The 24,807-nt window shown below is 49.9% G+C and overlaps 1 protein-coding gene across 2 annotated transcripts in view; it reads left to right on the top strand.

Moving 5' to 3' along the window:
* The window catches only part of Capzb (capping actin protein of muscle Z-line subunit beta), a 102,077-nt gene that overhangs the window by 59,009 nt on the left and 18,261 nt on the right, over nucleotides 1–24,807 (top strand). For both annotated transcript variants that reach the window (XM_060379186.1, XM_060379185.1), the window contains exons 3-4: nucleotides 10,950–11,071; nucleotides 15,127–15,240. In XM_060379186.1, coding sequence (XP_060235169.1) covers nucleotides 10,950–11,071; nucleotides 15,127–15,240 — 236 coding nt within the window. The remainder of the gene's footprint in view (nucleotides 1–10,949; nucleotides 11,072–15,126; nucleotides 15,241–24,807) is intronic.

The raw sequence follows: 24,807 nt of genomic DNA, 5'->3' as shown, positions 1-24,807 counted from the left end.
GCCTAGGCCTCTGTGAAATTGGTCTCTGCAAGTGATTCTGGATGCTTGGTGTGCAGCAGAAGAGGAGTGAGCTGCTCTCGTCACCCTCCAGACTGCCAGGTCCTGGTGGGCCCGTTACCTTTTATGTAATTGAAACCTTTAAGCCTACGAGGAAAATTGAAGTTACAGATGGTGGGAAAGTATCAAATGGAGGCCTGGAGTGGGGACCCAACAGCAGGCCACTCTAAGGACAGATGCTCAGCCAAACAGAGGAGACTGAATTGTCCTTAATCTCCATCGCGTCTCTTTCTGGAATGTGTGGGGATACTTAATGACTCTCGACTAGAAGCTAAAATAGCGTTCCCAGTTGAGAACACAGCCCGCAGGAGATTTTTCCCAGGCTGGAAGTGATTATCCTTCACACAAGTCAGTTGCTACCCCTTACCCCCCACCCCCAATGAGGAGGGAAGTGTGGCAGTATGGTCTAGCAGTGCAGTCCTTCTTCACCTGCATTCCTAAAGCAGTCTCCCCAACTTTTCCACTTGCAAACAGCTTAGAGTAATTGTTGGTAATTGTGTGCTGTGGCTTTAGGTTCCCAGTTCCCAAGGAATCCCCCTCTGGCTCCTGAGACCCCATAGGAGATAGTGGTTACCCATAGCGTATAGACAGTGTACCACCCTACCCCCCAAATTTGGGAGGATACACACTCTCCAAGTTGTGTGATCAGAGATGAGAGGGGAAAGGGAATGCATATGCCTCCTGGAACTGAGTTGTGTGACGCAGGCCATCAGCCCCAGCCGGCAGTAGGTTGGTCTGAGTTAGCTGGATCTTGATGCACCCTAAACATCCAGGTGAGTCCAAGTAAACTGTCTCAAGCCCAGGGTCAGTTGCCTTAGCTGTACAGGCAGGAGTTTGAAATATCCCTTGTTCTCAGGGGACTCCGCAAAGTTCCCATGGGGGAAGGGCTTCATGCATTGCTAGGTGCAGATGGTCCTGACTGGCATAACAAGAGCAAGGAGGTAACAGTATACTGTTTCCTGAGATTCTGTGGCCTGAGAGGGAAGGAAAAATACAGCCTGGGGGGCAGTCAGCCTGTTTGTTGCCCTTCCTTCCCTGTTGAGCTTGCTTGCTAAGGAGATGTGTGGACCCTCATCAGAAGTGGCCAGCTCTTCACTCACTGGCTGGTCAGTAGGTAAACTCTTCCCTTACGCCCTCTGCCGGTCTTTCTTCTTCCAGCAAGAGGGGAGCTCAGGGTGAGCCGTGCTCTGCCCTTGGTGACAAGAGTCACCTCTAGTACTTCTGAGGCCGCAGGGCATGTGGCAGAAAGGACCTTGGAGATGAGTCCAGGAGATGCTGGAGGTTCTCTGGAGATGGTGCAGTCTGCTGGGAGCCATGGAGACTTGGTTCTGTGTCCAAGTGTCATTCAGAGAACACCAGCCAGCTTGTTGGGTGTGAGTACAGTCACACCTCCCTAGAGCAGTTCAGTGGACATTTATGGTCACACTTGAGTCTTTGGGGAGCTCGGAGGCTGGCAAGCCTCTGCTCCCTCCACAGAGTAAGCTCTTGGAGACTCCCCTTTGACCCTGTGCCTGTAAGGCTCCGGGTTCTTGTCTGGATCATGCTTACAGAACACCTGGGTTAAAAGCACCCAGACATGCCTTAGTCCACCCTCCTCAATGCAGCTAGGCTGATTGGATGCTTTCACATCAGTGTCCCTTTTCCTGAGCCACACCCCCATGCTAGCTCTGTTCTCCTATGTTTCTGTTGGGACCCTTCTCCATACTTCAGCCTCAGCCACGGAGCATGTCCATACTGCTGCGTCTCCTGTGGGTAACCACAGCTGTTCTGATCACAAGATGACAGCAGCTAGAGGACCGAGTTCTAGAACAGGGGGTCCAGAGCATTGCACACTGGATGCCTCAGAGGTACAAGCTTCAATCTACCTTGATGGGTGCCTTTAGGGGAAGCTTCTTGGAGCAGGTGGAGGCATAATTGAAGATGGGTAGCAGTGGGCAAGCTGGGCACAGACTGCGTGGAAGCAGATGCATGTCTGTCTGCCATAAGCCTGGGTATTGAGCCTAGTGTTGGGTCTGGGTTCACAGGTCCTTTGAGAGGCACGTGGTAGGCACATGCTCATTTTTCAGACTGGTGATCTGCAGTTAGTTACAGGATGGAAGTAAGACCTTGAGAGCCTACTGCTCCTTGACCTTGCACTTCTGTGGAGAGAAAATTGTGCCAGTGCCACTGCCATTGGCTGCAATCTTGTTGGACCCAGGCATCTCTGTTGGGCAAGTGCTTTCTCCACGCAACAGCCACTGCCTTACAGGGGACTCAGCCCCTGACTTGACACTCAGCTGAACCCCCAGATTTTGACTTAGAAGAGTGGGAGCCCAGGCTGTTTCCTGATCCTGTTAACCCTACACCTGCAGGTCTGGCAGTGCTGCGTGCAGGGAGGCTAGTATCCTCGGGTGTAGAGTCAAATGACTGGTCTAAAAAGAGCACTCTCAGATTGCACGGAATTTAGTGACAGCCCAGAGAGCAAGGGGTCAGAGAACTGTCAGCTTATCTGGGAAAGCCACTGCTTCCGCCTAGCTGGTGGCCAAAAGGGCAGATGTCCCCTTTGTGTGGAGCAAGGTGGTGATGCCATTTTTCTGAGCAATTACATATTGTCTGCCTATGCGTGAGGATGTGTGACTGTTGAGAAGAATCCCAGCTCTCGGTTTTCCTCGATCCTCTTTGTCTTTAAAACAGCAGGAGAGTATTCCCCATCAGACCTTGGGAAGAGTGTGTCCTGGCTCCTCGTTGGCCCAGTGGTCCTCTGTGGCCTTTAAGGGATTGGTCACCTGGGGCTGCTAAAGAGATGGCGAGGACGATGCAGAGGACGTCGTTCTCTGGAGCATATCTGACAGAAATTGAACTTGGTGACTTTCCGTCCCAGAGGCTCGCTAGAGCTCCGCAGGCCTTGCAAATGCTCCCCCAGTTAAAGGGGCTCCTAGCTGTGTGCAGAGCTCTTTTGCGGCCGTCCCTGCCCTTCTGTGTTTGTGTTTCAGATTCCATCGTTCCAAAATGTTTGCCGCTCAGCAAGTCTCCAAAGTCCTCATTTTTTCTGGGGGCAGCTTTCCTGTCGGCCTCCCATTGGTTTTTATTCTGCTGTGCATAAGAAAGACAGTTTCTGGAATTGTAGAAAGACTTTGTTTTGTTTTGTTTTTGTTGTTGTTGTTGATGATGCTTCTAATTTGAGTTTGCCATGACACTGGAAGGTGGCAAGGGATGATCTGAGAACCTTTGCTGTTTACATTGATGCTTGATGAACCCTAAGAGAGGGGACTAAGGACCAGACCATTGGCTTGTCTCCACTCCAAGAGAATGAACCAGAAAGCTCAGCCCTCCTGCAGCTTCACTGCCCGGGCATAGGGGGCTGAGGCAGAATCTGGGAGGAATCTGAAACAGTGAAGTCAAGGAGAAGGAAGAGGCTCTGCTGGCTAATGGCTTGTGACTCATATGCACAGAGACCCTGGTTTTGCCATGCCCTCACATTTCCTTGTCTGAGAGCTGCCTGGCCCCTTCAGCGCAGTGACCATACAGAACGCTGTTGCTGTTGGAAACTGAAGAATGTAGCTGTCCAGCTTCTAGCCAGGAGGGTCTGATGAATGTTCCCTTCACTTACATTCTGCACTTTGATTGATAAGGAAAAAACAAAAACATAAAAGTAAGTTGGAGAGAGCTGGTCCTCCCCCAAGAACCAGAGGCAGAAGATTGCATCTTCTTTCCAGCGCTGGCAGGCCCCACCCGGCCTGGCAGGAGTGCCTTGGTTGTCTCATAAACAGGCTTGGTCTGGGAGACAGGTAAAAATATTTGGTAAGAGTAGATCGTGCTCAGTCTCCTTTCCCTGAATGTTTGAACTAGGCCAGGAATGTGGGCTGGGCAGCTGGGGGAGACAGTTGTTTGGAGAAATTTGGATGCTTGAAGAAGCCAGGGCTTTTTACCATCTCCCCACTGACCTCTGAGAGTCTATGTGGAGCTGAAGAGGTAGCTCAGTTTTTACGAGTACTAGTTGCTGTTTAAGAGGACCTGGGTTCAAGTCTCAGGACTCACATGGCAGTTCACGACTGCCTGTAACTCTAGTTCCAGGAGAACTGATGCCCTCTTTTGGCCTCTGAAGGCACTATACATACATGATGTACAGACGTATATGCAGACATAACACCCATACTTATAAAAAATATTTGCCAGCCATAGTGGCACATACTTTTAATACAAACACTTAGGAGGCAGCCTTGTCTACAGAGTGAGTTCCAGGTCGGCCAGGGCTACATAGTAAGCCCATCTCAAAGAATAGTCAGTGTGCTGGGGTAAAGCAGAGTTGGTGGAATGCTTATAAAATCCAAGGTTCAACCATCAGCAGAAACCAAGTGTTGGGGTACATGCCTGTAATCTAAGAATTCAGGACAAAGAAGCAAGAGGCTCAGAAGTTCAAGGTCATCCTTGGCTACATAGGAAATTCAAGGCCAGACCAGGCTACCTGAGACCCTGTGTGTTCTGTAGTGATTAGGTACTAGCTCCTCAGCACTGACACTATGAGAAGGGGTCTGATTTGAACATGGAGCTTAGAGAAGCTGGTATGGCTGTGATGGTCCCACTGCTCTACAGAGTATGTAATTAGTGCTTGATGGAGGGCAGGGTGGTTTGTAACTCACGGATTTTGCTTTATACAGAGTGCTGTGAGCTTTTGATGAGCTAGGAGCACCCTGTTCTGGGTGCCCATAGAGATAAGAAAATCAACGAAACCATGGCCTTGAAACATCCAAGGTCCGAAACTGAGCCAGAGACTCCCTGGTTGCCTGTGTGGTCCTGAGATGTCCTGTTGGCGTGCACTTTCCTTACTGGAGTCTGTTTCCGTGGCTGGACCTTGCCTGTCAGAGACCTGCAGGTGTCCGCTTGCCAGTGGCGGCAACTTCTGCTCCTTGCCTGTGCCTGCGGCAGGTACTCAGTGTCTATGTACGGAAAGAGTTTCTCGTGGGGTGCTGTAACCCCCAGCTCCCGGGTTAGGAGGCTGGCAATGGCAGAGCAGAGTTTAACCCGGTGTTTGATTTCCCACTGTGTATTCTGTTTCCGATGCTGACATTTGTGCCACTAGGAACACTATCTTTGCTTTCATAGTTTTACTTTTTCAAAACGTAACTTTGGGGCCTTGGGAAAAACAGAAGGATCAGGCTGTAAGCAAGTAGAGCCCTCTGCTGGCTGTTGAGGTCTCCGGCACCTACCCCTTTCCTCTGGAGTGGGGCCAGCCAGGACTCTCCCCAGCCATGATCTCATCATCACTCATCCGCATGTGCACCCAAGTGAACAGGGTCTGCTTTCGATCCTTATCTCTCCAGTGGCGGGCTCTCAGCCAGCAGGCAGATCAAAAGATGGAATGTGTTCACTTGGCCATTTTTTTAAAAAATCAAGGTCCAAGGGTTCACTTCTGAAAGACGAGGGCGCCAGGGATTAGATGATCCGGAGAGTTGAACCTCTCTGGCTTTTGTGCTTTTTTTTTTTTTTTTTTTTTTTTAAGGGTTCATCTCAAGTTTCTTTTTCTGGTTGAACAATTTTTTTTTCAACATTAATAACTAATGGAGAAGAGGAAGAGGCAAAGTGGAACCATATGAAAGCACACACAGCCTTGCTTGTGGCCGGAAGCTTCTGATTTGTGTCGCCTTTCATGCGATCAGCTGTTGGGTTAGATAGTAGGAAAATACGCCGGTTGGGGCAAGAGCAGTACTGTGATTTATTCTCAGCCCAGCTGTACTTGTGTCCCTTGTGCCCTTCTTTAGATGCTGGCTGCTGGTTTGTGTGACCCGGGGCAGCTTGTTTCTCAGGCCCCGTGTGCCCCTTCTTTAAGACGAGTCTGTAGGCCAGCAAGATGGCTCAGGGGATAAAGGCATTGCTGCTAAGCATGGTGACGTGAGTTTGGTTCCCAGGTTTCACATGGTAGAAGGAAAGAACCAACTGCTACAAGCTGTCCTACGTCTGTACTACCGTACTGTGACATGGGCACTCCCTCAGAAATCAAACCAACCAACCAGACAAGCAAACATAATTTGAAAGAAAGAAAGAAAGAAAGAAAGAAAGAAAGAAAGGAAGGAAGGAAGGAAGGAAGGAAGGAAGGAAGGAAGGAAGGAAGGAAGGAAGGAGAAAGAAAGGAAGGAAGGAAGGAAGGAAGGAAGGAAGGAAGGAAGGAAGGAGAAAGAAAGGGAAGAAAGAAAGAAAGGAAGGAAGGAAGGAAGGAAGAAGAAGGAAAGAAAGGAAAGAAAAAGAAAGAGAGAAAGAAAGAAAGGAAGGAAGAAAAGAAAAAGAGAAAGAAAGAAAAAGAAAAAAGAAGAAAGAAAAATGAAAAGAAAGAAAGAAAGGAAGAAAAGAAAAAGAGAAAGAAAGAAAAAGAAAAAAGAAAGGAAAAGAAAGAAAGAAAGAAGGAAAGAAAGAAAGAAAATAGTCTCTCTGATGGGGCTGGAGAGATGGCTCAGGTTAAGAGCACTGACTATTCTTCCAAAGGTCCTGAGTTCAGTTCCCAGCAACCACATATAGATGGCCCATAACCATCTATAATGAGATCTGGTGCCTTCTTCTGGGCATGCAGGCAAAGTACTGTATAAATAAATACATCTTTAAAAAACTAGTCTCTTGGGGTTGGAGAGATGGCTCAGTGGTTAGGAGCAGTGTCTGCTCTTCCAAAGGACCAGAGGTCAGTTAATTCCCAGCACCCACATGGCAGCTTGCAACTGTCTGTAATGCCAGTTCTAAGGGATCTGATACCTTCACACTAATACACATAAAATAAGTTATTAAAAAAAAAGTCATTTTAAAAAAGTTTTAAAAAAACTAGTCTCTATGAAAACCTGTCCTGGGGACTGACATGCATATGCCAACAGGCTACATCCCATGGTGACAGGCACTCACCTTTTTTGTGACTTATCATCACCATTGTCTGGTATGAGGTTTTGCTATGTTGCCTATGTGGGTTTCGAACTCTTGAAGTCAAGTGAACCTTCTGCCTCAGCCTCCTGAGTAGTTGGAATGACAGGCATGTGTCACTGTCCTATCCCCAGTTAAAGCTTTCTTTGCTGTGCTTGGGCTGAACCCAAGGCCAGGTGCGAGCACCCAGTAGTTGCTGTCCCTTGGCGAATGGCTACACTCCTTTGTGCAGTAAATTGCTTTGCTCTGAACCTTCCCTTCAGAGAGAAGGCAGGTCCTGTCCCAGCAGCATGGTGTTATTATTCCAAGTCACTGGAAATTATTAAGTTGAACCCCAGCAGCCTGGGTTGGACAACGCCCTCGGTGTTAGATGAAAGTTCTGTCCAAAGGCTGGTGAAGGCAGGTAGATGAGATGGGCAGTCTGAGATGGGCAGTCTGGAGAGCAACCAAAGGCTGTTACGCTGGCTCTGCTTCTCACCGACCCACAGCACAAAGTAGGCTCTTAAGTATTTGGACCTGATCATTCAGTTACATCACTCTGTAAACTCATGATTCTTGATGCCCTAACGTGTGACACAACCAGTGGGTGGGAAGAGCTGAAAGGGGAAGCTTTAGGTAATTGATGGGGTTACAGAGATGAGCAGCCACCGTTCTCCAGCATGATCGCAGGCAAAAGACCCCCGGTCCACTCCCAGGGGACCCAAGAGTAGATTGAGAACCCTCTTCAGACAGTGGGACACGTTGCCTGGCCAGGGGTCCGCTGGTGGCATCTGTGGGCACAGCAGTCACCCGGGAGACTTGGCAAGGGGCAGGGAAGAAGTCTCTACCAGTGGTGTTCGGACAGCCAGCTCAGTGTTGCTCCGGGAACGCCTAATGGAAAAGTGGGGCATGGAAGGGGGAGGTGATAAGATTGTTAGATTGAACATATAAAAGCAACTGTTCTGTATAACATGCGAGACATGGTCAGACTGAAGTAGGCTTCATTGTGAATCTGAAACTCCCTGGTCAGCCTGCAGTTTTTAGACACCAACCCTCAGTGGGGGCGGGGGGGTTAAAACAAACTTGCATGTTGAGGGAGGGGATAGCTAGTCGGCCAGTGTTGGGAAGATGGAAGGATGGTAGGATGAGGGCAGGACTGGCACGCAGCCACGCTGTATAGTCTGTTCTTGTTTCCAGTGACCGTCTGGTGCCGTTGCTCCAGACTAGATTGTCTTTGATCAGAAAAGGAACTTTCACAAATGGAACTGGAAAATATGGTCCAACTTGAGCACTTACTCTTAAGAGAACTGAGCAGGTGAAGAGCCAGCCATGACCCGCCCCAGTGTCTATGTTGGGGCATCCTGTGTCCTGCATGGTGTCCATGGCTTTCCACCGTGTGCCGCCATAGTAGGGGCTCAGCTAACTATGTTCTTCTGTGGTCGGTCAGGACTTGTGCGCTTGCAGAAGCTCAGGGTCAGATTTTTAGGGGTGGCTTGTCTCTGACATGGTTTGCCTGCTTTGTTTGACAGATATATATATATATAAGTATATATATATACTTGACAGATATATATATATAAGTATATATATATACTTGACAGATATATATATAAGTATATATATATACTTGACAGATATATATATATATAAGTATATATATATACTTGACAGATATATATATAAGTATATATATACTTGACAGATATATATATAAGTATATATATACTTGACAGATATATATATAAGTATATATATATATATATATTTTTTTTAAGTGAAGCATTGTCCAGAGATCTCCTGGTTCTTCCTTTTTACCATTGCTGTGACTCTTCAGGCTGGATTTGAGGTTTTGGTTTGGTGGTTACTTGAAACATTGAGAATTGAACCAAGGACCTCATGCACAGTAGGCAAGCACTCTGCCACTGAACTATCTTCCCAGTATTCTATTTCCTCTTGAGACAAGTTATTCTAGTTGGCTTTACAACTCACTTTGCAACCCAGGTGGTCTTTGAACTTAGGATCCTCCTGCCTCAGCCTCCCTAGTATTTAGGATTACAGGACTGTACCACCAGGCCTGGCGATGCTGACATGGAACTCAACAGGCTCAAATCGTCCTCCTCCCTTAGCCCCCTAAGCAGCTAGGATTACACATATACACATCTGTGTCCAGTTGGAAATAGAGCCCGTTTCCCAGCATTTCCCATCATCTCAACAGCCTGGCTGGTAAAGGAGAGCTGGCATGCCAAGCATCCCTCAGCACCCTCTGTCTGAAGCAGCATGCTGCATTGAGGTGCAGAGAGGGCTGGCATTGTTAGAGCAGACAGTGGGACATTGGGTCCAGGCAAAGAGGACTAGGAGGTGTCAGAGCTGATTTGAACATACATGCTTTCCCTGTGTAAAGGAGTCCCTAGCAGCAGCCCAGTGGCATGAGTGGGTCCTTGGTGGCAGGCTGCAACATGGAAGGTGGCATGGAGGTGCCAGGGTCATTTCATTGGGCCCATAAAATTCATCCAGTGCCTCAGATCCAGCTGCCTCATCAAAGCTTGTGGGGCACTCCCTTCCACAGCAAAGGGTGTCCTAGGCGGAGGACTAGCTGTCACAGCTGCAGTAGGGGTCTGGGAGGAGCTTCGTACCTTAACTGCTCTCTGTTCTTAGAAACCAGAGTGACAAGAGTGAAGGAGCGTGGGTGTCACCTAGCCCAGGATTGGATTTCTATATTTACTGCTGGCTTTGGTGAGAATGTTGGGTAGCTAAATGACTCTGGACCTCAGTTCTCTAATCTGAAAAATAAGCAAACAGGACGCTTTGCAATACCTGGCTCAACATGGTATGCAATACCCAGCAGGTACTTAGCGGTGCTAAGAGAGGAATATCGCCAAAGCTAACGTTGAAAAGCCCCTGCCTGTTGGTTGGTTGGCTGCTCAGGTGCACGGGGACCAAATTCTGAAAATGAGCATGTCGTGCTTTGCCTGGAAGCATGTGCTTCTCCTTGGGGGGGCAGTGTATGTGCAAGAGGTGGACCATCCATAGAGCAAGAGATGTTCCTGTGGCACTGTCCACACTGAGCTGTGATGTGCCCTGGGACAGCAGCCTGAAGCATCAGAGCCTGCTTGTGCTAGTGATGCTGGCCTTTGGGAGAGACACAGGACCTGAGCTACAAAGTGGCTCCCCTTTGTAGGCAGTCCCTTTTCCAAGAGTTACTGGTATGTTAGCAGCCCTATGCCTGGTAAATGATGAGGCAGGGTCCCCATAAACCCAGGCCCTGAAATGAGAAAGTCAGGACATGGAAACAGTGTGGAAGTGACTCAAGCAGAAAGGCATCCGCTTCTGCCGTCCCTTCCTGGAATATTCTGGTGGGGACTGATGTTTGTGTTGGGAGGAGGCAGCCCCAGCCTGCTCCCTCAAAGGCTGCAGTAGGAGTTGGCAGCACCCCATGGTTTGTAGTGTCCCCGGTCATCCTCCCCCCAAGCCACGAAGCTGTCTAACCGGCATCCTCTGCTGTATAGCCCAGGTAAAGCTTCAGGTGAGCTGACTGTACTCTGCTGTGGACAGCACATGGATAACTACTTCTCTAGCAGAAACAGCCGGCTATGAGCAGCCTGGTAATGCTTGGCCGGGGGCCTGGAAAGAGCTGGAAACTCCACCCGGCATAGGAGCCTGCGGGAGTTCTCCAGAGCCCGTTATTCTTTGAGTTCTTAGCATTCCTGTGTATTGGAAGTGTTTGCCTTCTTCTCGGGGCCTGAGCTGGTATTTTGTCCACCAGAGACCGATACCCAGTGCACACATCCTCAGTCAGACCACCCTGGTGGTCAGGTAATTAAAGCCACACCTGAGTTTGGAAAGACTACATTGGAAGTCACGCTCCACGACAACTCACAACCAGGTTTCTTTGTAGAGAGACATGGTTGGTGTTGGGCACGTGTGGAGAGGAACAAACAGACTCGGAATCTCGGCAGGGCTACAAGCCAGATGTTAGCCTGGACCTGAACTGGAGCTGTTACTGTAACCACACGTCCCCTTGTCCCCTCTTTCTCCAGGTTCCCAGTCTGTGTGAAGATCTCTTGTCTTCTGTTGACCAGCCACTGAAAATTGCCAGAGACAAGGTGGTGGGCAAGGATTACCTTTTATGCGACTACAACAGAGACGGGGACTCCTACAGGTGAGCTCACAGCACAGCCCACAGTGCTCACCTCCCGCACCGAGGCCTCTGCGCTGGCACACTGGTGGCCCGGCCACCCATCGTTCTGTTTGTCCTTCTTCCTCCTCCTTTCAGCTAACCGTCTGATCCACTAACAGGCCTAAGTTTGTGCCTCCCCTGAACATCAAAGAGAGGGCTGTAGTATCTTGCAGTCTAATGGAAGAGCCATGCTGTTTCAGGGCCAGCTACCCTGATGGGGTGGTGTGTCCGTCCTTCCGCCCTTCCTTCCTTTCTTCCTCTCTCCCTTCCTTTGCCATCACCATGTGGGCTGCTGCAAGAGGCCAAGTTGACATTGGTCCCTGCCCAGGAAAACACATCTAGTAGCTGATGAGTAGCTATACCAGGATCCACACAGCCAGTTAAGAGCTGGCTCAGGGCCTTGGGGAAGAAGCCCAGAAGGAGCTGTGGTCAGCTCCAGAAGGACTGGTAAAGGAGATGGTCCTGGGCTAGATGTTTTTAATGGATTAACTAACTAACCAACCAAGTAATTGTTTTGAGATGGCCTCATATGTAAACCTTGCAACTCTCTGTAGACCAGGCTGGCCTCAAACTCACAGAGATCCTCCTGCCTCTGCCTCTCAAGGGCTGGGATTAAAGGTGTGTGCCACCATGCCTGGCTCACTTGGGATAATTTTCCTTAAAAATTCTAAGTGTGGCTGAGGACAGAGTCTTATGCCTATAATCCCAGCACTCTTCGAGGTAGAGGCCAGTGGATTTCTGTGAGTTCAAGGCCCACCTGGTCTACAAAGCAAATCCAGGACAGCCAAGACTACACAGAGAAACCCTGTCTTGAAAAAAACAATAATAATAATTCTAAGTGTTAAAATCCCCAGAACATTCCAGGATTTCCCTGGAGATGCACACACTGGGTTTGGCCTTAATAGAGACCACACTACCAGTGTTCTTTTTGGAGAGGGTTGGTTTTGGGGAAACAGGGAGAGTGACTAGGAGCAGCAGTGTGGGCTCCAAGCCAGCAGTGCTTCTATTAGGAACGATGGGACTCTGGCCGTCCCTTGTCATTTGTGGTCTACAGAGCAGAAGCAGTGTGGCCAGTCATCCAGCAGAACATGCAGGAGCATCATTCTGTAAGCGTGACCTGTGTTCCAGGTACTGCTCATAGCTCTTTCCTGGAGTCTGTTCTGTGAGGAATGCAAACATCATAACACAAGCACACGCATCAGTGATATAGACTGCAAACATACTACTAAAGAGAACAAACAGGGGGTGGGGTCCAGAATGAGGAGCCAGCTGAGTCTTGGTCATAACTGTGCTCCAGAATGCTGGAGTTGAGTCTGCACAAGTAAGGAAGCTGCTCTGCAGGCATGCAGGGAAGAATAGGATGAAGTCCAGGTTTGTGCGCCCCTCCCTCAAGGGCTTCAGCCCTTCCAGGGCACCCCTGATCTCCAGGCACCAGAAGGCTCTGGGGATCTGAACCTCACAGGGGAGCAGAGGAGGTAAGGAGAGCGCTTCCCTCTCCCCTTCTGGATCTGAAACTTCAAGGTCCTCTGATTTTCTCCACACATTTCCATCCTGTGTTTGATCGTTTGCTTAAATAAGATCCTTATGGCGAGGCCGCTGCCAGCAGCGCTGCTTGAAACCTGTTAGCTGAAACAAAAAGCCTTCTGGGGAAATGAAAGGCCTGACTTTTGAAATCTAAGCATTCCTGTCCATCTGTCTTTTCTCAAATGGCCTCCATTTAAGCTCTTAAATGTGTTCTGAGTGCCCCTTCCACTAAGAATATTCTGGGTAATGTTATGATTTTTCCCCCAGCTACAATTACCCCGGCTCCAGGCCTAACGGCTGAAACGCCGTTGTCGTCGTCTGAGGCAGGAGGAATGTGAAATGCACTTACAGGCTTCTTAGACCTTAGGCCCTGGTCTGCATGTCCGCATGAACGTGGGTGCTTGTGTCCTAACAGGTTGCTTTTTTTGGGGGGTGGGGAGGTCTTGCTTTAAAGTATTTTTTAACCACATTTATTTTGCATGTGTGTATGCAGGTGTGTGCACACATGAGCTTATAGAGATCAGAATCTGAAGGAGTTAGTTCTCTCCTTCCACCATGTGGGTCCTGGGGGTTGAACTCAGGTGGTCAGGCTTGGCAACAAACACCTTTGCCTGAGTCATCTTGCAGGTTCCAGGTTGCCTTTCAAAAGAGAGTCATGGGTTGGGTCCTCTGTGCCATGTGAAGATGCCTGGGGGTAGGGGGACTTGCCTGGCTAAGTATGCCAGGAGGGTCTCAGAGGAAGCAGGGTTGGGGGAAGTGGGGTCCAGGTCCGAGTCCTGGGTTCTTGCCTGCTGTCCCCCAGCAGAAGAGCCAAACCGTACTGACCAGGAAGTAGTGGTAACCGCCTGTACCTGTCAGCTGGCCGCTGAGATCTGAGGAAAGAAGCCTTTCTGAGTTTCCTTCCTTCCTTCTCTCCCTCCTGCTCTTCCTTTTCTTCTTGTTTTGTTGTGTTTTAGAGGTAGAATCCGGTTATGTAGCCCAGGCTGGACTCAGACTTGATCCTCCTGCATCCGCTTCACAGCTGCCAGGGCTGTGAACATGTCATACCGCTGCAGCTCTGTTGTCACTCCCTGTTTGTTGGCCTGAAGGACCCTGCAGAGCTTGTCAGGGTGCCATACAGGCAGACACCTCACAGGTGCTCCTCAGCAAAGACTATAGCTAGTGCTGGTCTTGGAGTGTCCCTGGGAGAAAGGCCTGGGCTGCTCCCTCGACCCTGATCTGGCCAAGGTCTTCAGCTCTGTGGGGAGTGGTGGACAGGCTTGAACTTGGAAAGGAGGTTTCTTGTTTTATTTGGGAGTTGAACCTAGGGACTTGAACACAGAAATGTTTCTAAAGGCCCTGCTCCTTGTGGGTAGGCACATTTGCAGCCCAGAGCCCTCAAGAGACTACACACAGCAACTCTAACCCCTGTGCACTCTATAGGCCATCCCTGTGAAGTCTGGAGCTCTACAGCCACCCCCAACCCTCAGCTTTCACCTTTCATGTGGCTCACAGCTCACCAAGGTGCGGGCCCAAGAGACAGCGATCATACTTCTCCTCTCTTAACGTTAATCCCAAATTGAAAAGGTGTAAGGCTCAATGATCCCTGGGAGAAAGGAAGGCAGTGTGAGGCCCTGTGGGCAACCACGTCAGGGCGTGTTCATCCTCAAGAGTGTCTAAGGCTTCTCTGCAGGTAGTCAGTCACATCTCTCCCTCCTCTTTGTTACTCCCTCACGTGGTAAAAATTTTACTTTATGTTTCTATGTGTATGGATGTTTTGCCTGCATGTATGTCAGTGTACCAGTTTTATTCCTGGCACCACGGAGACCACAAGAGGATGTTGGATTCCATGGAACTGGAGTTACAGGTGTGAGGTGCCATGAGTGTGCGGGGAATCAAACTTGTGTCCTCTGGAAGAGCAGCAAGTGCCCGTAATGGCCGAGACATCGTTACAGCCTCCCCCAGCCTCACTTGTTAATTCTCTTCTCTCTAATCATCCAGCCCTGAGATCTCCACCTTCGCTAACTAACAAAACACAGTCTTCATGTATGCTTAGCCCTGTGTGTTGGGGAAGTGGCTGTGTTCCCTTGGGAGCCAGGCACTCAATTTCCCAGAGTGTTCAGATCCAGTGCCTGCTTCTGTAACTGACAGCTGTCTTCTTATTACTTATTGTCTGAGGCCTAAGGAGCCTCCAGCAACTCAGGGAGGTGATGGGCACCAACTGACTACTTTGATGGTGAACACAGAGGACTCAGGGAAACACTGGTATTTGTGGCCAGGGCACTTGGCATTCTTTCTGTCAGTTCCTCGAAGTAGCCTCTGAGTAGCAGATGGTAACCTTGTTTTCCACAGGAAGAAGTGAGGCTTGGAGCTAAGGTGTTTGCTGCATTAGCCAGTCTGCCAGCTTCTGAACCTTTGCTTTTTAAGAGTCTCCAAAAAGCCTCTTGGTGACTTGGCCTCTGAACTTAAGGCAGCTGAGCTTGGGCTAAGCGTTTCTGGGATGATTCATCGGACCGTCTCCTCCCTTCTTTCAGGTCACCGTGGAGTAACAAGTATGATCCTCCTTTGGAAGATGGGGCTATGCCATCTGCTCGACTGAGAAAGCTGGAGGTGGAGGCCAACAACGCCTTTGACCAGTACCGAGACCTGTGAGTTACCTGTGCTCTGGGGCTCTGACGGGGGAAATCTTACAGGAGCATGTGGCTGGGCTAATCACTCTTCCTTGGCTCTGCTGCCTGGTCACTTTTTTGCTACAAGCTGCTACCCTATGCAGACATGACCATATCACTCTGTTACCATTCACAACAGTGGCAGGTAAGTGGGGAGAGCACCTGATGTGTGTAAGACAGGCAGGGCAGGCATTTTGCATTCCCACTGTCTCATGTCCTCGCAAATGAATAGCTTTTTCAGTAAAAATAAGGCGTTTAGATGCTACAGTGGCACAGGCAGCATATAGCACTCACACAGAGAGAATGAGGAACTTGTCCAAGGCAGGGGCCGAGCCAAGACTCAAACACAGATAATCAGTGACACACTCACAGCTGAGGCGCAGTGTCTCTATGTAGCTCAGGCTGACTGAATTTGTGATCCAAGTGCGGAGGTTACGGGTATTCCAGCACAGCTCTTAGATATGATTCTGTTGGACTAGAGCTGGGGGTGCCCATGCTGTGACTGCTCAGTTGCCAGGGCAGAATGAGCTGAGGTCTCCTGCAGTGGGATATGGCAATCCCTTTCCACACTAACATCTTTTTGCCCGCCATCCCTTCCTCCCTTCCTTCCTCCACGTGTGTCCATGTTTGCATCTATGTGTGGATATTGCATATTCACACATAGAGGCCAGAGGGCCATGTCAAGACTCATCCACCATCACTCTCCATTTTACTTATTGAAACAGGGTCTCACCTGTTTGGCAGGACCCACTGGCTAGCAAACTCTTAAGAATCCTCCTTATCCAGAACCCACCCACCCACCTAAGTGCCAGGGTTATGGGCTCATGTGGACATGTCTAGCTTTTTACGTGTGTGATGGGGATCAAAACTGAGGTCTCCATGCTTGCATCTCACCAACCAAGCTACCTCCTTAGACCTCCACTAACAACTCTGAATCTTCAGCTGATCAGGGCACCAGTTCATGGAAGTATTTCAGTGTTCTTTCCATTCCTGTTTGCTCTAATTTTACATATCACCATGCCACCGAGACGCTAGGTCGTTCAGCCGTCACTCTTTCAAGGAAGGGCTCCAGAGAAGGCTATGTGTTTAATCAATAGACTCTCATCTTAAGTTCTGTATTAGAAACACAGTAGTACGGAGTTGGTACAAATTCCCCACCCCGCGCGCTCCCGGGAAGGGCCAGATAGTCACCAAGTTAGGCTTGCAGGGCGCAGAAGGCTGAGCTTGGTTGTGCCTTTTTGTATGTCACCTCTTGAGCCCTGAGGTGGGTGGGATTTGACCCTGCCTCTCTGCTTGCTTCAGCCCTGGTCTAGCCTAGAGGCAAGAAGATGGAAATAAGAGAAGCAGCGAATTTGAGCAGTTACCCTGTGGTGAGGGCAGGCCATGGCTTCAGTGAGCACACTGTGGGCTGGTCTTTCCCGGTCACATCAGTTTGCTGTGACACGTGTGGGAGGAAAAGGCTCCTTTTCAGCGTGACATACGGTCATCAGGAAGCCATCATGGTCTTAAACATTTCAGTCCCTCCCCCCACATACTTGCCTGTGTAGCAGATCGCTCTCGGTGTCTTAAATGGCAAGGCTTTACATATTGACGTCTTTTAATTCAAAGTTAGAAGGTCCCCTTAGGGAGGGCGCAGAGATTGAGAGAGCTGAATTCACATCTCCTTTTGCTTTGGCATTTACATAACTGTTATTCTCACAGTTCTAAGTAAGTAGGGATCTCACATCTCTGATTTGCCTCTTTGTGGGATCACTCCTCCCGGTGGTGCTAAAAAGCTGCCCTGTTATCCTTTTTTTTTTTTTCCCCCACTATCTGATTTCACCTCACCATAAAAACAGCTTCAAGTGAATGAGTTCTTCAACCTGAGTGGCCAGTGGAGTCACTTTCATGTTGTAGGAATATTGAGCGTAAGACAGCAGTGGTAATAATAAGTCACTGTCCATTGACCATGGAGTGTGACTGCCTCCTTAGGGACCATCCCCTCACAGAGATGAACTGACATGTTCAGAAGTTCAGAGTAGCTTAGACAAGTTCAGCAGCCAGAACTTGGCAGAAGTAGGGGACAGCACCATCCTGTTCTCTTTTCTTTCTGTTGCTGTGATAAACACTTGACTAAAGCCAGCTTGGGGAGGGGCAGGCTTATTTCTCTCGTGGGTTTCATTTGACCATGAAAGGAAGCAGCAGCAGCTCAGAGACCATGGAGGATCGTTGCTTACTGTCTGCATTTTCGTGGCTTGCCCATTAAACCTTTCCTGTATAAGCTGGGGCCATCTTCTGAAGGGTGGCACTGCCCACAGTGGCCTGGGCCCCTCTCATTACTCCCATGTAAGTCATTAATCAAGAAAATGCCCCCACAGACTTGCACACAGGGCAGTCTGGTGGAGGCAATCCTGAATTGAGGTTTCCCCTTCTCACGTGACTATATTGTGTAAAGCTCATGACAATTTAGCAGTACACATCTCCACCCAACCCCAGAATCATTTATTCATATGTGCAAAGCGCAGAGGCCTTTGAGTGCCTCTCCGATGAAGGTATCAGAAGAACTAACAGCACCCATTGAAGTGAGTCAAGCCATCAGGTGACAGGAAAGTAGTGCTGTGCTGCCTTTTCAGGTGGCTCTGGAACTGAAGACTAAGTGCCCGAAGGCTCCAGGCAGGCAGAGAGGCTCTGGTGCCAGTGTCCCAGGCTGCCACCCTGGGCAGTCACACAACTTGTCTCTGAAATCAGAAGAGGATTTGAAAGCCTGTCATATTTAGCCCCTTTATAGTTTTGAAAGTTTGTCATAGACCAGCCACCTTCGGACATTCTGGGAAGACAGCCTGCTGCCGGCTAAGCGTCAGATGGGAGTGGGCAGTGGCTCTCTCAAGTGTTGGGTCTCCACGTGTCGGGGGAGCCGAGCTACCTCATGTGATCCTGCAGAGCCTGTGGAGGCCACCTAGCTCCCCCATGACCCTTGAAGCAGTCTGTCTAGGTTTGGTGCCAAGGCTGTTTAAACAGCTGAGGTGTTTCTCCCTTAGTGAAATGGCTCTGATGCATTGCCATGGGCTGCCATCAGGGCCAGGTCTAGGTAGAGACCACATCGCTCTGCTGCGCTTGTCTCTGTTTGTCCCCTAGCTCACATGCGAGGACACTGCTGAGAAGCTTGGTTGGTTGGCCATTATGGCAGACATCTCTCTTCTGTCATTAAGGACTGTATGAAGGTGGCAGGATAGACTCTTCCTGTTTTTGGTGTCCTGAGGCTCCAAGTGTGCTGGGCAAGAAGAAGGGGAGAGTGCAGAGGCTCAGGAACAGGAAGGTCCCCCTGCTTGGCTGATTACTGTGAGGCCAGCTTCTGCCCATGTGACAGGAGACACAACTCACTAGAGGGAAAGTTTGGGGGTTGTCATGTGGGTCCTACCATCCATTATCATCAGAGCCTAAGGACTTTCCCAAGAACACATGGTAGGACTTACATGACTTGAACCACCCCATCTGGGGCAAATATTAAGAAAACAAATCATCTTTTTTTCTCATTTTTTAAGCACTTTAGTACCTCAACCTCATTCTCAGCTTCTCAGCACCTGGGTATTGTTTGTGTGAGCGTCAGTGGCCCTGAAAGCAGAGGCCTTTCTGCCTGGCTTAGGTGTTCAGGAGGCCCTTGTGGCACTAAGGGGTTTTTCCACATTGTTGCATGATGTATGAGGGAGGCAGACGGTGCCTTTCTCTCGTGGTTCCTCCCGCCATTGAACTATGCCCACAGGAAGATTCAGTTGTCACCCCCATGAGTGGAGCTGCAGGGATTCACGCATTTAACCTTTTCTTCATGTTGGCAAACAAACCAGACACACAGGCCCCTCTGGGAGGAGACATCCCACCCAGTGCTAGATATCCCCATGAGGGTCCAAGAAGGCAGGCTGCCTTCGGGCCCAGGGAAAATACACCTATCTTCAAGCAAAGCCCCCCCTTCCAGAAGGGAAAGGAACAATTGAACATCTGGCATCTCCTAGCAGGCCAGGCCCCATGCTGTGCCCAAGAGGGCTGGGTAACTGAAGCTGGTATGGCTTGACTGGGGTGTGTGAAAGCATTCCCATTTTTAACTTCTGATGGTTCCTAATAGTTGGGAATTACTGGATCGTGGCAAGTCAGAGAGTAGAGGCCATGCTTGATCTACGCTCAAGCCTTCAACCACCTACCTAGTATATGAGGAACTCCCAGGCTCCTCTCAGAACACTGGGCTGCTGTGAACCTCAGGGGACCCTCCTGTTTGTGCACTAACCCTCCCTAACACATGGAGGTTTGACTGTACTCCTAACAGTACAGGGCCTAGATGCCATGACCGTGCTGCCCGTGAGACCCAGTGTACAGCAGCAACAACGCATGCATATAGTCATGGTCACCTGCCCTAAGCCTGTGACCTAGTCTTTATTCCTCGAAGTTCTTAGATCATAGAAGAAGAGGGCAGGAAGTACCCCATCTTCAGAGATGGGGAGTACTCAGTGCCTCCTGAGGGGTTTCTGCCATGAGTGCAGAAATCCTTGCCATGAGCTCCAGGGAGAGACTAGATTGTTATCTTCAGGCCCCGGCTTTGATCCTGGTCTGTGCAGATTTTGACTTTGCCGGGAATTGGAGGTAATCCCCCGCACATGGAGTCCGTCTGGGCTAGAGTGGCAGCTGGGCCAGGGTCGCTGCCTTGCAGACCCTCTGGCTTATAACTCCCATGCAGGCCTGTGAACATTTCTCAATTAGGGATAAAGGGCTAGCGGTCCCTGAGGTAGACAGGGCAAGTAGGACCCAGGGAGCCAAGCTGGGGTCCTCCCTGGGTGCCTTTGAAGTCTCTTGGTTTCCACTTTCCTTGTTCCCTGCCCCCTCCAGCCTCCCCTTCTCTGTTCACCACCCCCCTCATTTACTGCCTTCCTTCTTTGCCATCTTGGGCAGAAATAATCACAATAACTTTTTAAATTCCTCCTGGAGAGCACCTGGGACACTGTGCCCAGACGGCATGAGGTTTTAGGTAGAGCTGATTTGTGAAACTGCCTGGAGGATGCCCGGCATGCCTTGCTTCAGTGACAGCCCATGTAAGGTACCACCTGCTCTGGGTCCTCTTGCATCCTATCACTTCCACCCTGGCCCTGGAATCCTAGCTGTTCCGTCTTCTCCAGGTGTCAAGGTAGTTGATGGTACAGCCAGCTCCATGTAGGAAATGTATGAGGAATGGGCAGGAGCAACCTGGAAGTGAATGCTCCAGTGCAGGGCAGTGGCTCCTTGCTGCTGGGAGCAACGCCTTCTCACCAGCCAGAGAACCACAGTAGGCTGATAGGAGCCCAAGTTCATCACCTTGATCTCTCAGGTTCCCAGAGAGGATGGGCGACTTGCCCTACTCCAGCTTTCAGTTTGGATTAGGCCTGGCCTCTGGTTCTTCCCCAAACCAGATGTTCTAACTGAGAAGGGGGCCTGGCACCACTCACTTCCAGAGCTGATTACTCCCATCTGCAGCAGACATCTTGCCCTGTGCTCTGCGATCCCTGGCTCTTAGCTCAGGGCAGATCATACCTTCAAACACACGGTTACAATTTATTGGCCTTATAAGTTAATTTTAGGGGGTGTGCAATTGATTGAAATCAAAACGTAATGAAGGCCAGAGTCTGGGGGTCCAGGATCAGGGTGGGAAGGAGCCCTGTGTGCTTCCTCGTCTGGGGTCTGAGAATATCTTCAAAAGCTGTAATTAGCTTTTCTAATCAACCCTGCTTTCCTGGAAGGACTTTATAGAGTAAAACAAGGTTGACATCCCTGCGGCAGACCCAGAAGCCCCTGGGCCTCTGCAGGAATAGGTGGGGTGCTTGGTAGATGGCCTTTCCAGCCTTCCTAGCTCCGCTTGGCAGCCATCTCAGACCTGTGGCTGTTTCTGCTCCTCCCCAGTATCTACGACATTTGAGCCGTGGTCCAGGGAGGGAAGACAACCACATTTGTGTCTGAAGCCTGTCACCATAGTGTCCTAGAACCCTGAAACTACATTTCTCTGGCTGTGTGCTCTGAGATAATAGTCCTTTCCAGATGTATGCCCTTAATGTCCACTCTTGTGCAGTTGGAGGAGGCAGGGAGAAGTTTCCTGGGGAAACCCTGCAGAGATGGGAAGCCCCAGCTGAGCTGAGGAAGGCCTCCCAGCCTGAGGTTCAGGTGGGAGACATCACCACCTCCCTCCATGAGTCAACTACAGAGTCAGAGAGACCTTGGCTCTTTTCTGCCCTTACCCACTAAGTGACTTGTGTACACAAGCTAGCTTACTGCCACACAGACTTAACTCTGCTTGCAACAGTTACTGCGTGATGCCTTCTCTTTGTCTGTGAGTGGCTATGGGGCTATGGGCTATGGGGTTGTGGCCTTGGTACAGTGACAGATATGTCATCATTGTCACTAGCCATGCTGTGCTTGGCCAACACCCACATATAACAAAGCATCAAATAAATGGGAACTAGAGTTAATGATTCTTACGAATCTTTCCTTGGGGTTCAGTGAGGACATAGGCAGGCACTGATGGTTCCTGTCATGGAGCTGAGGAGGCCATTCAGCAGTCATTTGTGGGCCAGGCCTTGTAGTTTCAGCCGATTTTTGATAGAGCCAGACCCTGCCCTGCCTCTTGTGGCCCCCACTCAAGAGGATGAAGAAGCACATACAGGACTGTGGACAGATGGACAGATGCCTGCACCATCCTGTAAATGCTGATAATGCGCCCCAACAGATACTGAGGGAATCACAAGCAAGGGGATCAGGCTGTAGAACGCGGGTGACAGGCAGCTGGCGTGGTCATCGCAGAGCTGGTCAAGCAGGCCTGAGGCTGTGGTCCTCCAGACAGCCTGCTGGTAAGGCTAGCCTTGGCTCGTGAGAGACAGCCAACTCCGGGAGCAGCCCACCATCCCCTCATAGGGCATCAGCTGTATGAATGGTCTGTGCGGAGACCCTTGTGGCAGAGCCTGAAGCCTCAGTAGCTGGTAAAGCAGTGCTTCTCAGTCGGTGGGCCACAACCCCCTTGCAAACCTCTGTCTCCAAAAATATTTACATTCTGATTCATAAGACTGGCCAGCTGGTCCTTAGCTCAGACTCTTCCCTTCATCTGGTCAAGTAAGGTTTGCAGTTGAAGGCCCTATGCTTCCCACCACTAGAAATGTCCACCCAGTACTTTGGTCTTAGGTTCTGAGCCCCCACAGCAGGCTGAGGAAGAGGAGGAAACCGAGTCAGCATGAGGCAACGAAGAATGTGCAAGAAAATTCTAGAACTGGGGAGACCAGCATGGCACAGTGGCCCCCTCTCTGTCACTTCACATGGGTCCATGTCCTTGTCTTTGCTTGGGTCCAAAGGTGAGCAGAGGTCCTGAGACTGGCAGTAGTTGAGCACCTTGTACCCCAGGGCAGCAGAGGTGTCAGGCTTTGGTTTTAATATGTGTAACTGCTGTCTTCAGCTCTGAAAAACATGTCTTGTCTCCTGGGGGCACAAACCTAGCACGTCTCAGCCTGTGTACAGGGTGCGAGCAGGTAAGGACCCAGGCCCACTGCAGTGGAATTGTTGTAACCGAATAGGAAGATGGGTTAGTGAGGGCTGCCACCTTCTGGGAGAAGAGTGAGCTTCAGCTCTCCTGGGCGTCTTGGACCCCCAACCTCCCCCCCCCCACGCCTGCTATTCTCAGTTGGGTATCTGCTACAGGTCTCAGAGTCCCTGTAGAGCTTACACATTACACCCCCAGGAGACAGTGATTGAAAAAACCACTGCAGTTCCCATCATCTGGCATCTTGAGACTACAGTGGGGATCGGCTGCCGTGGTGTACACTGTCTGAGTTTCATCTACTTAAAAAAACATTAAATGGAAAACAGGAATGTGTGGAAAGGCAGTTCGTTTGTGAACATGATCCCTCAGAGCCAGCATCAGAGACTCTGATTCCTCCCAAATTCTGGGTTCCTATAACCATATGGCACTCAGTCACGCTCAGGTTTCTGTGGTTCTGCATGCTGGAATAAAACATCTCTGGAAGCCAGGCCTAGCTCCCCCACTGTCAAGCCCTTTGTCTCTCCAGAGTGCCTCACTCCCCTGGCTGAGCTGCCTCCTAGGCTTCTGTGATGTTGCTTGGGGCGAGTGATCAAGGATACGGTCCTGCACTGCTCCTGAGGTGCAGGGGTCTTTCCTTCCCAAATTTCTGGTAAGGGTGTTCAGTGGCATTCCCTGGCTTTGGAGCCCACTGGGCTCCCTGCCTGCTCTGATTTCTGGTTGTGGCAGGTTTTCACTTCTCCCCGAAGCTAGGATGTGAGGCCACTCAACCTGGTGTGGGCACAGAATGTAAGCCAGCTACTCCAGACAACCATCTCAGCCACGTCCTTCCCAGCCTGTGGCTTGGGCACATTCCCCACCTTTCTCGAATACAGTTTTGGCTTGTGTATGTTTGTGTGTGTGTTCACATACGCATATGTACTCTCTCCGTATGTGTCTATGAAGGTGTGCCCTCCTATGCTAGCATGTGCGGAGGCCGGTGGTTGACATTGAGTGTTTTCTCCTATTAATCTCCACCTTATTTTTTGAGACAAGATCTCTCTCATTAAACCTGAGCTCACTGATTAGGTAGACTGGCCAGCGAGCCCAGGGACAATCTTGTCTTCACTTGCCAGTACTGGGATTACAGCGACACATGCCATGGCCAGTTTGTACGTGGGTTGTGGGGATCCCAGCACACATCCTCATGCTTACATAACAAGCACTTAGTCCACGAAGCCAACTCTTCAGCCCCTACAGTTTTCCCCACTGTGAAATCATGTATTCAAAGTCTTTTTAGCCCCAAACAAGTCACCAAAGAAGGTTAATTCGGTTGATTGAGGTGGTTTGGTAGTCCTGAGTCTTGCCCTGCTCAAGGGACGGAGCCAGCTGCGTGTCTGTGTGGAGTGCACAAGCAGAGGCAGTCATTGTTGAGTGTAGACGATCCTCAGATCCCCAAGCCCCTCCAGTCACACCACTGGTTTCCAGACACTCTCTGGTTTCCAGAGAGGCCTTCTTCATTTCCCTTCAAGTAAAAAAACCGAAGGCTGTAAAGAGAGGCTATAAAGGACAGCCGCGGCCCAGATGTGCACTTCTGAGTGTGACTGGCATTAAAGCTGCACATGCCTAAGCTGATTGCTATGTTTGCTCAGGGGATCGTTGCACCTGTGTGTACTGGAAGGAATTTCCACAGAATACCTGTCCCCTGTCTGTGGGCAGACTGAGACATGTTCTGTAAACTGTGGTGAAAACAGCTGTTCACACACAAACAAGGGTGACTAGGTTTCTGCATCGTATCTGAGCACAGCCACCAAAGCCAAGGTTAATCTCTAGTTTGTGTGCAAAGTCTGGCTCCCGGGCCCGTAGAAGCAAGGCTTTGCAGTACTTCATGTTTCTGAGGGGATGACTCCTGGGTAGTTCAGAATACATAGGAGCCAAAGGAAAATAGTTTGATGCTGCCAACAGGCACTGAGTCCAGGGCTTTTGATCTCTGTCATTTTCTCCTGTCTCCAGATACATTGCCACATACACTCTTAAAGTGAGCATCTCTAACC

The sequence above is a fragment of the Meriones unguiculatus genome, chromosome 3, assembly GCF_030254825.1.
Source record: "Meriones unguiculatus strain TT.TT164.6M chromosome 3, Bangor_MerUng_6.1, whole genome shotgun sequence".
NCBI lineage: Eukaryota > Metazoa > Chordata > Mammalia > Rodentia > Muridae > Meriones > Meriones unguiculatus.
Note: the sequence above shows the minus strand (reverse complement) of the source record. Positions and strands in the feature narration are given on the sequence as shown.